The 19,201-nt window shown below is 40.0% G+C and overlaps 1 protein-coding gene across 1 annotated transcript in view; it reads right to left on the bottom strand.

The window, feature by feature from the left end:
• Positions 1-19,201, bottom strand: part of PTEN (phosphatase and tensin homolog) — a 51,319-nt gene that overhangs the window by 18,660 nt on the left and 13,458 nt on the right. The window contains exons 4-7 of the mRNA XM_054831967.1: positions 14,588-14,672; positions 11,103-11,147; positions 5,680-5,723; positions 2,053-2,291 (exon numbers count right to left, since the gene is read on the bottom strand). Coding sequence (XP_054687942.1) covers positions 2,053-2,291; positions 5,680-5,723; positions 11,103-11,147; positions 14,588-14,672 — 413 coding nt within the window. The remainder of the gene's footprint in view (positions 1-2,052; positions 2,292-5,679; positions 5,724-11,102; positions 11,148-14,587; positions 14,673-19,201) is intronic.

Below are 19,201 nucleotides of genomic sequence, written 5' to 3'. Positions count from 1 at the left end.
AACTCTCACTTGATGTTGCAATGGCCTCCATGAAGCTGCTTCTCCCAGCAGGCACTTGGGAAAAAGCTTGCTACAGAAGTACTTGAGGTTGTTCTCTTGACCAATTAGTCATACTTCCTCTTGCAATTAGACTCACACTTCCTGCTGGCATGGACTAAACCCTCTCGAGAATCACTTTGCCATGCACATTAATGGCAACAGTGATTTTAGCTATACTATTCTGAGCAGCTATATACAAAGTGCACACCCTGTGCTTGCTTTAAATGAAGAAAATTTGGTTTTGAGTTCAGGAAGTCAGTTATATAAAGTGTGGTGAGGCGTCAAATCAGAGAACAGCACATGACACAGAACCTTGAAATATGGGCCACAAGGAAGAGAAAGCTCCCAGAACCTGCACTGGAATACCTGTTTATGAACACTACTTTAAGGATTGTGTGAATTGCATGCTGCCCACTGTTCACGTAAAGATAACCATGCTCAAGCGGAGCTGGGAGGGGGAAGAAAAAAATCAACTCTTCCAGTAGAGACATCAAAACCAAAACAAAGTTGCTGGTTACAGACAATATTTACAGTGAAGCTAAACAAGGCTCTCACTAATCCTGTTTACTAAATTCTCCCTTACCTCAAACATGCCAGAGGTACCACCAGGGTACTGATGAACACCTAAATGACCTTACCCTCAGTACACTGATGTACAGAAATACTACCCTCTTTTTACAAAAGGAAAGCTGAGGTACAACATGCTTCACCATGTACTGGTTAAGTTTTCATGATATTTTACCCGGCTCTTTAGATAATCTTGATCAGCAGGAGCAATCTACACTGTTTATTCATCACGGCTCACTCCTATTCACTATCATGCACTCTCACCAAAAGCCACAAAGTTTTGATGGGAAACCTTGACACTGTCTCCACTCTAGTATTACACCACAACTACCTTCTCAGCAGTACACGGAATAACAGCTCCATCTTGTAAAGAGAGCAAACTAAGAAGTTATTTGCTCCTTCCAGTGAATTAACAGCCAAATTCTAAAATTCCTTATGTGACAGTTCTGCTCTCAAGAGCCGTCAAACATGAAGCTCTGCTTATTAGAGGTCTACACACTGTGAAATTAATACTTTATGCAAATATTACAAGAACACAGAGAGCTCTGTAGTTGAGTAGCTGAAACTGGCCTGCCGGGGTGATCCCCCTGGGCTGCTCTACCAACATGCACAAGGAAATGATGGAAGATGAGCAGGGAAGCTTGCTGGAGTGACCTTGCAAGGCTCACCTTATTATATTTGGAGAAGATTTCAAATAAGAAGGTTAAATTCCCATTAACGAGGCATAACCATGCCAGCAATTTCCAACATACAGTTACTGCTAAGTCTGCCTCTACCACTGACAAGGTCTTAACAGAAAGCTCTTGTAGCCATGAACATCATTTCTCTGAAATGAGGTCCTCCCATTTCTCCTCAGGAGAAGTACAAGAAACGAAATGGCAGCACCCCATGAAGCAGGCTCTGAGGCAGCCAATGTCTGGGCTTAACTACCCTTTTATTGAAAAGCAGCATCCAACAGACTCTTCCAGTAGGGATATTCAACTGTAACGTGCACTGCAATGACTACGCACCTCCAAACACCACCACAGAAGTTAAGAGAAACTCAGGAGATGAACAACTCATCCATTCAGGCAAAACAAGCTAGAATAATCCTCTTATTTGGGCTGAAAATGCTGAACGAGAAAGTTCACTCATCAACTGCCCGTTTGACATGACACACAGCAGAACGCTATTTAAAAGGCTATTTAAAATAAACTGTCCAGATCATCTTGAACAGGAGATGGAAAAACCAGACTGTTTTAGTATTGTGACTAATTACTACTGCTGCTTAGGAAAGCTTTTTCATTTAGAACAACTGCACTGATCCAGTAACATTAAAGCTAAATCAAACCAGATATAGCAACTGATGGAAAGTATTTATTCAAGGGCTTGACTATTCAAATTGACCTCGAGCAGGAAAAGCATAAAGATACAGGTAGGAGAACAGAAGAACAGAAAATAGCTCACCTTCTTGTCTCTGGTCCTTACTTCCCCATAGAAATCTAGGGCTTCTTGAGCCTTTAAAAACTTGCCTCGATGCAACAAGTATGCACATATCATTACACCAGTTCGTCCCTTTCCAGCTTTACAGTGGATTGCTGCAACATGATTGTCATCTTCACTTAGCCATTGGTCAAGATCTTCACAAAAAGGTTTGATAAGCTCTAACTGTGGTGGGTTATGGTCTTCAAAAGGGTACTGTGCAACTGCAATGAGAAGTAGTAATTTATCAAAATCTCAAAAGGAAATTACAGCAAGCTCAACTAGAGAGGTCAACTTTGTGACAAGCATGCAAAGAATTAACTGTCTAAATAAAACCCCCATCTTCCATATAGATATGTGATTTTTTTATCCCAACACTACTCAGCAATGTACTGCATATTATATGCATTGCAGACATTTCTCTAGTAATACATAAACAAGCACCCTGCTACACGAATAGACTATTTCACAGCACCACTGAAACAAGTGGCACAGACTCTGTATCTCACATCACGAATTTTCTAGAATTTAAGAGTGCATTGGCACTAACAATAACCTTGCGAAAACCCATTACTCCAGCAATAATTAGACTACCTGCTGAGAGAAAACAAGGCCAGACCTCAGTCACTGCTGAAAAATTCTGACCATAGTTGGGTCTACGTTGGGAAGAAACTCTCAGAATTTGCTCAAAGGGGTTTTGAAACAAAAACCTGCAATTTCCATATTAAAAAACAGTAATTGAAAAAAGAAATCTCATGTAAGGCACTCACAATACTTTTAGGTTTTAAAGCCAAACCACCAAAGTTGTCCTTTTTCTTACGTGGATATATAAACACACACAAACACTTTTTCCATCTAGAGATGGAAAGAATTTCAAGCGAGCATGCAGGAAATGAAAGAAAACTCAAGGGAGCAAAAAAAATAAGCAATGAGCAGAGAGGAGCACCCAAACCTCTAACACCTCAGATAAGATGACAGGCAACGCCGTGCTGACTGGCAGATTACCATAGGGCTGTACTAGCTTCATCTGGAGAACACCACTTTATAAAGTGCACCCCAATTCTTGACTGACAGACTTGGGATCTTACAAATACAAGTCTGGTTCATTTAAAAATTCTCAGCTAGAAACACCATTTCCTTTTCTGGTCTAAAAATGAATACATTTCATTTTTTGGCAAGTGTTTGTATCCATTTCATAAGTACTACTCTCTTGTCATACACGCAAGGCTCCTTTTGATGAATCCCCAAGGACTTTAAAGAGCACAAGTGAGGGATGAAGTTATGGAACTGCTAAATCATCACGGCACAAGTCCGAAGCCTTTCAAGAGGGATCCGCAAGGACAGTTTATTCACTCGCAGTACAGACCGCCCCCTTATCTCCCAGGAGACCAAATAGGGAAGCCCGATAAAATGAATAATGTTTGTTAAAGAAGCAGCAAATCTTCATGAACATACACTAAAAAATTCTTCCATATGGAAGATACAAAGACTCCCCAAATGATCGTTATATGTGAACTTAAAGAATTGCCACTTTCTGCAGCAGGTGTAAATGAAAGGAGGAATTTATTTAGAGACCCCTAAGAAGCAAAGCTGTTAGGAGATGCTGCAAATTTGTCTGTACAGCTTTAAGTCTATCTTAACTACATCCAATAAGGTTCCCATGAAGAGAGGAGACAAAGTAGTTCTGAGAGAATGGCCTGAAAAATCCAAAGCAGTAACAGTATGCTGAAGATGCTCTCCAAGATTTGGGATCAAAGGCAAACTTTACAGTATTTTCTTCAAAGATGGAATGAGGAACAGATGAAATGCGTGCCTTGCGATGGCGCAGAGGGATTAAGAATCAGAAAGCAACCTTAGGAAACATTAAGCTGCACAACCTTGAGCTTAGAGGGTGCAGGTCCTCCGTGGATTTTGGTTCCTAACACTGGAGCATAGAGCATGAAGAACGGTTCTGATTACTCTCTCCAAGCTCCTAAATGTCACAAGAAAAATCCCATAGCACATAAAGGGGCAAAGAAAATAAAAAGGAAAGCCTGTGGCAAAGCAGAAGGCAATTTTTCAGCATGGAAATATTTCAGAAGCTGCAAAAACCCTAGACAGAAAGCTAGCGTCCAAAGAAAATTAAGAGCTTTCAATGTTTGGTTTTGAATTTGATGCAAGAGCATACAAGTTGAATAATGAACCACTATGGTGTTTCATGCTAAGTGTACAAATGTGAAGTTCCCTTTGAAATTAATTCACTTGAGAAGATTTTAAAGTAGAACTATTGCTCCTCTCCTAAGGGAAGCCCTGAGTCACCAGTTTGGTTATCTAAGGTAACTAATTTGGGGATGAAAAGAAAAAAAATGCAACATGTAGCTCCCAACAACAGTGTTGTCTTATGCAGAGGAGCTGTAAAAGGTGCTGCCACAAACAACATTTTGGGCTGGGATTGACAGTGAAGGGGTCTGAGCACCCCCATAATAGAAAGCATAAATTAAAGCAAGCATATGTTCTGGACGTATTAGAAGCACGTCCTTTTTATTTATGCCTTTTCTCCTCTTACCCCAAGTACTGCTCAAGCAGATCTTAAAATACTTTTTTTTTTTTTTTTTTCCTGGCTTGGATGTATTGAGTGAGGTTTCAGGACACTGTCATTCAACATCGTAAGAGCAAATCAGGAGCGAAGATGACTTCAAAATGAAAATTTCAGTCCTTCTATATTCAGACATTAAAGCAGCCAATTACATTTTGGTCATATTCTAAACACACTCTTTACAACTAGAGGGATGGTTTAAAATAACAAGAATAAAAAAAGTTGAACCCTTGAGGCAACATAGTTAGTATTAGCCAGTAAGGGCAAAAATTGTCTCCTACAATTACGTACACACAAGTAATCCTTATCGACCCAGCCATTCTGAAGCATTGCATGAAGAGGAACTACAAGCTCTGCTACAGTGCACAGAGATGTTCCTCTGCACAAAGAACAAAGGTGAATCTGTATTTATTTATTTAATACTTGGGGAGTTACTACTGACAAAACAGGTACATCAGTTTTTACTCACCAAGAGTCTGATCAAAAGGAGCCCCTAAAGGTTTCCCCACTGGTTTTGGTAGCTATGAAATGTGTCTAAGAACCAATTCATCTCAAAGAGGCATCACTTGGGAATTAAATTATTTTTATTCTTTTTAAAGCAACTGAAGGTTTGTTCCAGACCTTCAAGAAGTTGTTTTACATGAGAACAGCAACAGTGGCTTAAGTGTTCTCCATTTTTATTCTAAGTGATGCTTCTGCATAAAAAAATCAGACTTCTCTAAGCTTCACATCTAAATTTTACAGTAAGTTTGCACACTGAATGGAACAGAAACTTCTATACAACCCATTCTGCAAAAATTTTTGTAACAGTAGACTTCTGATTGCCTTATTAGATCTTGATCTAGTTAACTGTCAGGAACATACTTTTTTGAAAGCATCAAGAATACAGCAAGTTCCTCCAATGACTCAAAGCAATCTGACATCGTTCCTTGTGCCCCAATCACCTACGTTACTATTCATCGGCTCCTCCTTTATACCTTCATACAGAAACACTGAAGTTTAAAAAGAAGAACACATACTAGACAGTAACAACATACCTCTGCAGTTAAATTTGGCGGTGTCATAATGTCTTTCAGCACATCTAAAAGAAAAACAGACAAGAGTTCAAGACAAGTCTCTGGGGCACTCCCAACATCTGTCACACCTTGGAATATACAGATCAACATATGGGAAAATCACATATACCCATCACCTTTATGATTTAAAACTATAGCTAGAGGTTACATAGAGAAAAACTGTTTTGTTGCAGATGTATAAAGCTGCCCACTAAAACAGCAGTTATTTTACTGAAAAACACTTTTCATATGGCAACAGTGGCCCATCGGTACGTTTTAGTCAGCATGACTCAATGGAGACATTCACGCAAGTAATGCGATACACTATTAGCGTTTAACACCACAGTATGAACAGCTCCAGCCGCTTTATGCTCCCACACAAACACCTAAAGAGTAGATGGCTAGGACCTTCATCCAATTGACTCTTGAACTCAAAACACACGTCAAGATGCCTCAACAACGACATGGGTGCTAGGGATCACAAGGGCATTTCAAAGACCCTTGGCTAGTGCAACCCAAGCAAGCATTCTTCCTCCAGTTACAGGACGGCAACAAGACCACCATGGGCAACTGAAAGCACCACCGAATATTAGCACTTGTATCAAGCAGAGAGACTGTGATACTGCTCTCCAACTTGGCATTTGTTCTTGAAATCAGGTGAACTCAAAAATACCCAAAAGGCCGGTCAGACAGTTTTCCCCTCACAGATCCTGGAAAACAGCACATTTCTTAAGACTTTGGAGTTGCATCAATGTCTGTCTCATCACTCTAAGAAACCCACTCTAGCTAGCTAGTAGCACAGCAAACCACACTGTATTGGCCTTGCAGGATGACTTGCCTAGGGACAAACATCAGTAGCCAGATATAAACAATCCAATCAATAGGGCTCTAATACAGCCAAACTGGCACGCTGTAAGGGAACAAGCTAGATCATACGGTGGGGGTCAGGGGAAAGGCAGTAAGAAGTAGATGCCCTCAATTTTCCTTGGAGTTGCTCTCTGCAGGCAAAATCATAGAATCATAGAATGGTTTGGGTTGGAAGGGACCTTAAAGGTCATCTAGTTCCAACCCCCCTGCTGCAGGCAGGGACACCCTCCACTAGACCACGTTGCCCAAAGCCTCGTCCAACCTGGTCTTAAACACTTCCAGGGATGGGGCATCCACAACCTCTCTGGGCAACCTGTTCCAGTACCTCACCACTCTAACAGTAAAGAATTTCTAACATCTAATGATGCATCCCTATGCAATGCAAGTGAAAATGCAGTTCAGAAAGGAAAACGAGAACAATCCTGCCTCAAAACAACAGGACTCCAGGTTGAAACTCAATGATTGGGAGTCATTTCAGTAGACAAAACACATCTAGATCTTCTGTTCTGATTACAACTTGTACTCTTAATAGGGTTCAAATACCCACACCAGTTTCAGGACTCATATGAACTTATTTCTTCCTTAAGAGGTATGTTATGACTGCAGCCTTTGGAGCCATATGGAGCTTACTTGACACTTTCAGACACGCAAACTTTTAGGCTCCTACTTGTATGACTGTTGCACATAACTGGAGCCTCACGTGCTGCATTGAGCTTTGTCCACAAGACTCGTGCACCAGGGACAGGCAGGTCTGCTGGGTTTGAACATGCACTCAGTGCTTCCCTTTCTCTGAATTCCAGAGCCTTCTCAACTCTAGCCTCTGCTAGGGAAAAGTCTGGCAGTTTTTACAGCTCTCATCACATTGCTGACACCTTCTCTGGGTCAGAACTCTATATGGCACAGGCTGAGTTGGCAGATTGGACTCAAAAAACCATTATCTGCACTTGAGCCTTTGAGAAGAAAGGTTAGATGCGGTATGTACACCCAAGATGGGGTCAGCACGGCTGGAGCGGCCATCGGTCGTGCCAGGCAAAGCCTGCTCCAGGCTAGTCGGCATCTGGATGTTGGAAGTTGTGCCTGCTAGGAGTCAAAGCATTTAACACCAAGCATCTTATCCAAAAAAGTTTCCTTCTTCCTTTTAAAGAAACACCCAGTTCGAAGGGGTAGTAAGAGATGAAAGTCTTCAAAACATTAAAAAAATCCACATATGGGCAAAAAAGCCTTCAAATTTTGAAGTTTGAGAGAGTGTCAAGTAACATACCATAAGGGATAAAAAATAGTTTTGTTGATACCAAGGATAGAAACTGAGCACAGAACATAGCCATGTCACTCTCTATGCCCTCTTATGGGAGCTGTACACAACACAGGGCAACGTAGAGCTCCAGACATACAAAATATAGTCCCATTTCATTCCACCAAACACATGCGTGTATCTGCAGCAGAGATCCCCCCGACACATACTCTAGGGAAGTTTCCATTACTTAGCATTTCAAATGCATTTGGGTTTTTTTTTTTAATAAGCTATTAGACCTGTAATACAGTCAGATCTCCTGAAACTTGAATTACTTTTTTTATTTTGGGGGTGAGGAGTGGGTTGGCATGCTTCATCTAATCCTTCTTACAATTAAAGTTTGAAGCAACCCAGATCCTAAGCGTTGCCAGCCAGACACTTTTCTGATCATAACTGTGATCCCACTGATGACAGGACTACAGGCTACCAAAAAGATGGCAGCCTATGCAAAGCCCAACCGCACGTACGCAGAGGTACAGAAAGCATGCACGTAAAATCCACATTGTTCATTACAGCTTCTTTAACTATCTGCCTGTATGAGAGTTAAAAGAAATATACTGGAGAAGATGGAGATGACTTCATTAGGGAAAGTAACGATTTGGCAGTATGTGGTTAGGAGACGAAAGTGAAAGAACATGTTAAAATAAAGAACAATACTGAAGAAATAGCAAAGGGTTAAAGGCACACATGAGAAAACCAACACAAACAAGAAACAAAATTAAATTGGTTGCTCAAACATTCACTGGGAAGTTAAAAGCCAAGATACAAGGATGAGGCATAACTGATATTTAAGCATCAGTTCAGAAAAATCTCTAAATCTTTTTAAATAAAACCGCTCAATATACACATTATCAACTTCATTTAACAGCTACCTTAAGGGAACTCAAACCCCATGACAGTGTTTGAAATAATCCTGACTATAATCAAATAACTCCTCTGAACTCCCACCTCCCTTATTTTTTTTTAAAAACAGACAACAGGTTGATTATTTACAAAGGATCTGCTTAATCTAACGAGATGCTGTTCTCCAAACTACCTGAACACTACAATTTCTTCCCATCTCACGACCAAACATTGCAACGATTCACCTAATGGCATTTATGTACTTAACGTGTATATAAATTTTGCCTGCATAAAGATGGAGAGATAACCTGGCCTCTCTAGCCAGAGATACACATTTCAAAAGCTATGCTTTCCAAGCTCTGCAGTAATCACTTGAATCTTTGTTCACAAATGATCCACGTTTGGGGGGGGGGGGGGGGGGGGGAGAAAATGCACACACTTTAAAAGGATGGTTTATCCTGCAAAAGTTTTTGTCTGAGAGCAAATATAGTAATTTTCAGAAGCTGCAATTGTGATTGTTTTGAAGTTAGCAAAAAGGAAAAAAAAAATCTCGATGGGGGCTTCTTGCACCGAAAACTCAAGTGTTGGAATTTTTACATGAAGAACCTGAAGACAAAAACCTTTGGCACACCTGGACAAGTTCTCTTCACAGTTGAACACACATGTATCAGCAACATAAACATCAAATGCATTTGTCTCATCACAGCTTTTCTCATTTAAAAACTTCCAAGTTGCTTCTGCGTCGGGGAGTGGTTTTTTTGCTTTTTTCTAAAGCAATACAAGGTTGCTGGCATACAGCAAAGTGGAAACTTTTCAAGCAACACCTCTCTGAGGAGCTACTTGCTAAGATGCACAGAAGTGTTACTAAACTCTTACTTTCTGACCAAGCCTAGAAGTCAACACACAGCAACCTATTGTTTTACAACCTGCCACCTCTCGAGCCAGCTCGAAACAAGCTCAGTACCAGGTGGCTCAGCAAACCCTGATCCTGTAAGCAATACCAGAGACCCTTCACACCCCCTGACAGCTGAACTCAGCACCCAAGAAGCAGCAGGAAATTAAGTTACACCTGTCCTGTTCTGCTTTGCTCCCCAAACCAAGGAGAAGCTCTCAGGAAGCTTTGGGGGGTGGGGGTCTAATAAAACCACAGTAGTTAAATTTTACACGATACAGATCCCTAGTGCTGAGCTCCAGAAGACTTCAAAGGCAGGTATCCAGAAAGTTACCTCTGTAGGAGAGCTGCACCTACACACAGGAGGAGCTATCAGCTATTCTAGGAAGCACTGTCCTTTCCACCTGTAAGTGCCACCAAGACAGCATTTATTAAAAGGCAAACAGTCTGGAGAGTTTCTAAGTGGGAGAAAATACTTCTGTTATTGAACTATATGAAAGGTGTCCAACGAGTTTATTTGAATGCATATTTTATTTACAGATCTCTGCCTGCCCCATCCTACCCCAGGCTTTACAGACAACTTCAATAACCAGTATACAATTTCTCAGCTTCTAATATCACTTTGCTCCAACATCAGGAAACAGAGTTGCTTGATGCATAATCCTTCAACTAATGTAGAGACACATTTAAATACTTACTTTTAATGACTGATAGATTACAATGTAATGCTTTGCCTGGATTTCCATACTACAGTAATTTTTCCATTAATTGCAGATATTTAGAAACATTAATTTAAAAAAACCCCAAAGCCTTAACAGCTCAGAGAATCAATAAAACTTCAACTTAGATTTCTAGGAAAAAATGAGGGATAGGAAAGCCAGGACCTACTTTTCAACATCACCAAATCATTTATACAAGTGACAGTTGCCTAAGCTAACATATAAAGATTATCAGGGAACAACAACAAAAAAAAATCCCTCCTACAAGAAGAACAGCTTTCTGCATAACTAAATTTTCAGGGGAAAACATTACACTTACAAAAGTGTACATCACATTACCAATTGGTGCAATAGGTTTTTCAAAGTAATAAACAGGGACAGTCAAGAAAAGTGAGGAAGAAAGCAGAACCTGAGTACCAATACAGTTTAATTAAAAAAAAAAAACCCAGGAAAATAGTCATTCGGCAATTTCTTCACTGCGGACATTAATACATTAACAGAAAGCCTGCTGTGAATTACTTTTCACTTTTTAATCACATGGTACAAGCTCCAGATGGGCAAGATGCCAAGTCATTTAAAAGCGTTCAAGTAATATGAATACACACCAGCATTTCATTTAACCTCACTCAGCTCCACTAAATGAAGTAACAGTGCTCTCAATCAGGCTTAATTGTTTTAAGAAATGTGCACAACATCTCTAGATCTGCTTCAGTACAGCAACAAGCCACTTTCACTCATAAGCTATTTTTAGAACTCATTATTTTGGAAAATACATCTATAAGAGCATACTTACAGATTGTATATCTTGTAATGGTTTTTATGCTTTGAATCCAAAAACCTTCAAGAGAAAAAAAAAAGGCACGTATTAATATACATTGCAATAACGTTGACCTTAATTTGCAGCATCGTTAAAGCACCATCCAGCATGTGCAGTTCTGCATTCCAAGTCCCAGCTGGCCCTGCAGTGCCTCAAAGTCAAGGAGGCAGCGCATTGCAAACCTCACTCAGACAAATAATCCCATAGTGTAAGAGTATTTATGAAACTGAGGAGACCAAGATCTGACCTGCAGCTGAAACATTTATTGTATGGTCCAACCTGCACTGATTTTTCTAAGATATATGCACATCAATATATTAAGCTGAGGAAGGGTTGTTTATTTTTAGAGCAGAAAGCATCAATTACACAAGGTATCTGTGAACACTCACTTCCAATTTAATCATCCATGCAAAATATTTTGCCACAGTGGTACTTCCAATTAAAAAAAAAACCAGTTAAAATAACTTTTGTATTCCAGTTAGAACAGCCAGAATAATTTCTTTTAATATCAGGTTTTTTAACATGGCTGTTACTTGCCACTGCCTGATGATATTCTGGGTTCAGAAAGGAGGAGGAAGACGACTATACTTTTTCACACTCATTTCATTTTCATGCTCACTTCGTAACAAAAACTTCCTATATAAGCTTCGGAGAGCCAAACTGCAAACATGATTCATCAAAATTGCTGTGATTATATATGATGTGTCACCTGGCAATGTTCAAGAAGAAATAACATACAAATGTTTACACTTAACATCATCAACAGTGTGTATCTGCACATCAGCCAGAAGGAATTTAATTAGCCATGACAGAACATGCTGTTCAAATTGAAAAGAAACACTAGCTGCTAAAATCCTGGAAAGCTCAAGCAAAAACAAGCTCTGGTTATCAGTCATAATATTCCAGAAGAACCTAGAAGAACTCTGTGGTTAAACCCATGCATTAAAATAAGAACAGATGTGAACGCTCCTCGTGCAGCATTGAGAACAGGATTCCAATTTCATCGGAAAAAATATTTGATGACTCCCACCGGCTCCCCTGTTGGCAGACTGAGATATTGAGGAAGATGGTGGACATGGCGATTTGTTTCAGGAGATGTCCTCGCTTGTTTAGAACACACTGGAGAGCAAGGAGAGCTGACTCCGCTTCTGCCAGTAACATCCACAAAGCTGAGCATATAAGCTTTCACGCAAGTATTTTTCTAAGGACAAAATTCCATCCAAAACCTCTCCAAGCGTCCGTCACAGGAGACGGCCAGCAGTCCAGGTCGTACTTCTCATACACTGTTAGCATTAAATTTGTCAGGATACCAGCTATTCAGAAAAAGGCCACTGCCGTATTCTGGATCAATACCAATTGCATCGGAGCTCAAACACGTTGAATTTCTGCATAAAAACCTCTTAGAAGAAAACTCCACAATAAAAAGATGACAGGAACAGATGAGGACCTGCTGATTGCAACATGCAGAATCATGCTGCACGATCATGTTTGGTGCATTATTCCCATTTAAAAATAGGGGGCAAACGTAACACTACTTTAGCATCCACTAAAGCCACTTAATTTACATGTCTCCATATCTTAATTTGGTTGATTACACTTTTAGATGATCACTATTCCTTTTGATCAACAGAGTACTTATGGACAACTTAATAATAATATAGTCACTCCCTTTCAAAATTCTAATTTACACATACCTACATACTTAACCAATGAAGTATATTTTCCTTCATACAGAAGCAACTGAAACCAATGCTGTGAATGGAAGAGGGCCTTCAAAGACTACTGCTTTTATTATTTATTTGGATTAATCCCATGTCATTTACTCCACATCTAGCCTTTGCCCTTGTCCTACAATTTCTGAAGGTGGAGTCCATCAGGGACCACATGTTTCACATAGCAGATGCAATGCCCACATCAACTTAATGAAAAAGTGGCTCTGACTGCTGGTAAAGAAAGATGGCTAGATAGTTTGAGTTTGTGGGACACCCCTTAACCATCCCAGAAGGACGGCAAAAGCTTTTTCTTGTGTGCAATCACACAATTAGAAAACACAACTTCACGCCTCCGTTAACAATTCTAGCAGAGACATACACGCTCTGCAAGAGTATTTACAGATTGCCATGCTGAACCTCTCTGATACGACCAGCTCCGAAAAAGTGACAGAACAAGGTCGCTTCTGCCAGCCTGGTCAAATCCAGCCTCTGACTTTTTCAGTACTATTCGCGGATAGCGAGCTTCGTCATGATGGTTAAATATGCAAAAACGAAACCCCCTCGAACTCATTTGAAGCTAACTGCAGCTGCGCAGGGAAGTCGCTGCCTCCAGACAACTGATTCTCAGTTGAAGGTTACGATTCCTCCCGGGGTGGGAACCAAGGAGCTCTCTCAACTCATTTCTGTACCAACTTGGATGCAAACAACTACCAGTGAAATTCAAGCAGCGCTAATTCAGCCTGCCTACGATTACGAGAAACTTTCTGTGGCATCTCAAACCTGGGAGCAGCACCCTCCTGCCCAGATACGCCTACTTCCAACTTCACTGCATAATCATGCCCTTACTGCATTATCCATCAAGTCTCTTGGAGAGCTACTGAACTTATGACCTCAAATGCCCATGATCTCAAAAGCATCATTCATGACTTAAAAAAATGAGAACACAGGATCCTAACAACACTAAGATTTGGCAGCTTCTGCCAAGTATTTAGTTTTTAATGCAACCTCTCGCTACATCCTCCAGATAGGGTGTTGACAAAACAAATTATAATGATGCTCCTAAAACACTAGAGTACATCTTCCATAGCTGTATCCAGCAGTTCAGAGTAGGTAACTTTATTTGATGTTAAAAATGACAACCTGTAGGGTTTGGGGTTTTTTTGTTGGGGTTTCCCCCCCCCAAAATGTGCTACCAAGCATCACCAGCAATAATGAATTTTAGCTGATTTTTCTCCTAGCCAGCAATTACTGAACACAGCCAGATGTGAATGCCTTTACCTGAAGTCACCTATATTTACTTCTTTAAATCAATATTAACTTATGAAGCACTACATTTATCAATTGAAGAAAGGATACGGGCAAATGTATGCTGAAATGCCCTTAGCTATCTGAGGAAACTTTCAACACCGTGAAGAGAGGCATGGACTGACATCTTTCTAAAAGCAAAGAACCTCCTTCTACTCCAACATAATTTACTGAAGTCATTTTTTCACACTAAAAAGCAGATTACGTTCATTTGAGATCAACCCAGAACAGCAGCCTGGCCTAAAATTCTGGAAAATATCATTTTCATTGTTTCCAACATTTTTCAGGAAAGCTAAAAAGATGACATCTACAAGACGTAAAAATCTTGCCATTTCTACGAGTCAGAACACACGTCCTTTCCTTTGCAGAACATATATGAGTGCAGAAAAGGATACTTAAGATTTACAAGAGTAGGTTAAGGGGAAAAAAAAAATAAAGCCTTACCTTACTACATCATCAATGTTGTTCCGGTACACTCCTTCAAGCCTCTCCGCAGGAAAACCCATAGCAATTATGTTTGGATAAATATCTGAATATGCAAGTTATGGAAACATTTGTAAAGCATGTGAAATTTCTACAATAGCATTAAATGGACATAATTCAAACGTTTAACTGCATCAAAGGAGCAACAACTCCGACCAACTCCCCAGACGAGTAATTCAGCTTTATCTATGCAATAATACGTGATCTTTTCCAAAAACAAACAAAAAAAGCACTGAGAAAAAGGTTGAGGGGGTGGAAATCAGGAGGGAAGCTTTTGAAAACACAGTAATTTGACCACTATAACAGAAATCTCCTTACATCTCAAACAGATAACTTACTAGAAGTCTGTGCTATTGGGCAGCTGATGGTTACCAACCATTAGGAAGGCAATCCACTGGAAAAGCAGAGCCAAGTAATCCCCTTCCAGAATACATGAATCACCCAGATGCTACACACTGGTCTTTCCCTACGTTTTCAATGGCATACTAAATCCAATGGGAAACTATTAAAATAGTCGTGTGACTAAATTGCAAGATGTTCAAAATTAAAACTTGAAATAGGTACACCACCCAAAACAGCAAAGCAAACAAGAAAGTGTATTTCAGGCATGCAAGCCCTAGCAAGGCTACATAAAGACTAATGTTTTTATCACATTCCACGATTTCTACATAACAGACCACTATAGCAGCTGCTAAGGTAGCTCTGAACACCTAAACATAAGATATTGCAATAGATGGGAACGTATAGATCTGAAAAGGATTATATATATTATTTTTTAAATAAATTTCCCCCTTCTGGAAAAATATTCTAGTTTCTTATTCTGTACTACCTGTAATTCACTTGCCAAAAGCAACCTGAGAAAAAGAACTTAGGAAAAGCATCTCTTAGCAAAAACAAATTAATGCTAAGGAAAAAAAGCCAAATAAGAAAACTGCAAGTTAACATCTAGAGTCGATGTAGTAAAGAATTCACAACTAATTGCTAGGAAATTACTGGTATTTATTTTCCTGGTGGTGTAATGATGTATGGATTATTATTTTTATCTAAACAGAACTCAAAAAAAATGAAAGTACTCCCAAGTTTTTTAAAACATTATTAGAAATTATAATGTAGTGAAGAAGCTTCACTGAAAAGCAAAACAGAAATGAAACTAGCAGCTTGAAAAGAGACCATAGCCTACCACATTAACATACTCCTCCTCAAACTAATTTTAGAAGGAGTAAGAACAAAGCATGATATGTTTGAAGGTGTCTCTGCTTTAAACAAGGGGCCTGAAACAGGTGATTTCCAGAGGTCCCTTTCAACCGAAATTATTCCACGATTGTAAGAATATTTTTTCTTTTTATGGTTAAAATAACAAAGCTCCAACGAGCAATCATCGGAACAGAAAACACTGCAGCAGCTTCCAAGATATTAATATTCCAGTTACTTGTACACAAGAAAAAAAGCCTGAAGTAGGATACAAACTACTTTAGTCCATCCTTGCAGAATTCCCACAAGCCTAAGAACTCACAGGGAAGCAGCACGGACCAAGTTCTGCATTTACACAGTTAAGTAGAAGACTTAAGAAAAACATTAAGAACTGAATACACGGAAATAATGTTCTCTACTCAAAAAAAAAAAAAAAGAATGAGCATTTACTATGTTGTAATCCAAGTATTAATAGACATTGGTCTGCTTGGACTATTCAAAAGATGATTTATGCAGACAATGAGAAAAATATGAAAGGTTTCAAAAATTCCAAACAAATATCTGTAGCTGCCTTAAATACAGACACTGAAAGGGGTTCACGTCTGTTTTCCAATTTATTCTGTACTTGCCCAAACCCTAAAACAAAAGCTTATCCTGGGGAAAAAAAAACCCACCCAAAACATTACATTGCTTAACTTTCAGGGCTTGTGATAACTTCAGATACTATCAAATCACATAAATCTTTAACTTTGACCTTCACTCTGAATGTATTTTACTCCGCAAGCAGTCCACACCTCTTTGTTAAATTTTAAAAAAGACGCTATAGAATTAGCAATTTATTTACTATTTTATCAGTTACTACTTGCCATAAGCAGAAGAAACTGGTTATAAATCAGTGCACCCACTCGATGCCTATTAACAGCGAACTACCTGACTTTCAGCTAGCACACCCCACCACCCGCTCCTCGTTCCTGATTTCAGCCCAATTTCTACCTACTGTCAGTTTTAGCAGTTCCGTTTCCATCCTGCTCCGAGGAGCAGGGCTACATAAATTACCACAGCAAAATCATCCAGTGTATTAGCCTGCTTTCACAGCGCTCCTCTGTAGATGACAAGTACTCATGCTAGCAACAGGGGTGAAATAAATTCATTTTGACACACCACATCAAAACAAAACTCAGTTTAAGCTATAGTATCACCCATGAGACAGATGTGCAAAATTCACCAAATTACCATGGAACTTGCTCTAAATTCTATTCGCAATCGTGAGCTTTACTACATGTTTTTTTCACGCGCTTCAGCTTGCAGTTTATGTTCAGATGCTTTTCTTCTGCTGTTGGCTTTTCCTCTCCGAGCGGCTAAGAAACGAGATACTTTCCAGGATTCCCAGCTGGTGCAAGATGGAAGCGAAGCAGACAGACACCCCAAGCGAAGGGAACAGAACATCTTAACAGCAGCGTTCCCAGTTTGCAGGCTCACAGACTTGTCCAAACACCGAAGCCTCAAAACACGCAGGCAGAGAGATAAAAAGTTCCAAAATAACCGGGGCGGTCTCACGCTTTTGGAAAGCGTGATCCCCTTTTGGCTCCCGCATCTCATGTGACCCCCCCTCTCCCCTCCCTCGCTCCCCAAGGGCGATGCACGACCGGTACACGCGCAGCTCGCGTGCATTTCTTCTTTTAAATAGGAGCAAGCCAGCAGAATTGAATGCTTAAGCTTAACCATGCATCATTACAGGTGCATTTTTAAACCCAGAGCTGGTACTGCAAAAGATGTTATACAATCTGCCAGTAAGTAAAGAAAATGGAAAAAGACTTCAAAAAGAGGAGAGGGGGAAAAAAAAAGACTAGGAATCAATTTACTGATGCTGATTCAATAAAAGTGTTGTATGCTCTGGGGTTTTGCAACCTGACAGTACAAAAACTGAAGTGTTGCTGAAAAACCAATATCCCACAGTGAGCCTGGGGGAGGGGGGCTCTTTTTAGAAACACATGATTGTTTTTTTAAACAGGCAAGCCAATTTCTCTCCCACCTAAATCTAAGTGTCCTGAAGTACCTTACTTATTATCTCAAAGTCTTAGACTGGAAGGCAATTCACAGGCCACCGCTGACTCACTCTTCTGTCGGCAACGGAGCTGGCGTTAAAGGACACCGGCCGCAGCAAGACACCCTTCCACAGCACGCGTGCGAGGCTGCAGGCTTCACCTGCACCGCATGCAAGCAAGCAACAAACTATGACAAATGCATTCGTATTGCTGGCGAAGATTGTTGCGTGTCTTTTTAACATATCTTCTTGCAAGCATGCTGAAGAAGCACATTGCTTTGAAACCCTTTCATTGGTTCAAGCAACTGAAGAATGCCTTTTGCTTTAAGGAGCAACTTAAGATGGAAGAACAGAGTGGAAGTGCTGCGGCTGTTTGCACAGATGATCTAAATCTCTGAGCAGAAATAGCAGTTTCGTCACTTAATTGAAAAAGCTGCCATAAAAACCAAGCTCTTCCACCCTTTCCTCTCCTGCGAAATGATGCCCCAAGATCTGCAGCAAGTGAAGGGGATGGTTGTTACTGCTGACGCTGGGGAATGAAACAATCCTCCTCAGCGACAGCCCGTGATCATTGCATGGAAGGGTACGGAGCCCAGCCAGTTTTGGAAGCATCACCTTCAGCAAGTTTTTCTATCACCAGCCATGCTCACGGTTCAGAGACACTGCTTCACACACCTCAGTTAATTTAACATTGATTTCCAAAGCTGAAATTAAGATATTTGCTACCAAGACAAGATTTTTTTACAAGGGAGCTTGGAAGCTGGGCTTACATTCAAAGCAAGAATTCTGAGTCATCATGAAATTGGTAACGATACTGATAATTTTAGAAATCTGGAAGAACTGATGATTTAAAACATGCAACAAGTTCATTATCAATTCAAAGCTGGTTGGTTTTTTTTTTTTTTCAGACAGGCAAATGAAAATGGAAAAAGCCTCAGCCATTTATTGAGGCAGTTCTACAACACATGCAAAACAAAGTTAACCAAACTGTCCTAACTACCAAAATTTGAAATAGGCTTTTTAAAAAAAAAAAAAAAAAAACCAAAACCTGCCACACTTTGCCAAAGTAGCTCTTTCCTAAGAAACCCATTCCCAGAAATGGTTTCAACAGTTTTTAAAGCACTCATTCCTTTCTCAATCTTGTAAACATGGACTCTGGGATTTTAGTTAGACACCATTAAAAAAAAAAACCATGAGACAGATTCATGATACACAACAGCAAAACACTAAAATGCCATCCTCTACTCAAGTTCATACTTCCTACTAACAACAAAACTTCAGCTTTCAAATGAACGAAGACAACACAACGCTATAGCCAGGGAACCTTAAAATGGAAGCAC

This window comes from Grus americana, chromosome 7, assembly GCF_028858705.1.
Source record: "Grus americana isolate bGruAme1 chromosome 7, bGruAme1.mat, whole genome shotgun sequence".
Taxonomy (NCBI): domain Eukaryota; kingdom Metazoa; phylum Chordata; class Aves; order Gruiformes; family Gruidae; genus Grus; species Grus americana.
The sequence above is the reverse complement of the archived record's forward strand: the minus strand, read 5'-3'. Positions and strand labels throughout refer to the sequence as shown.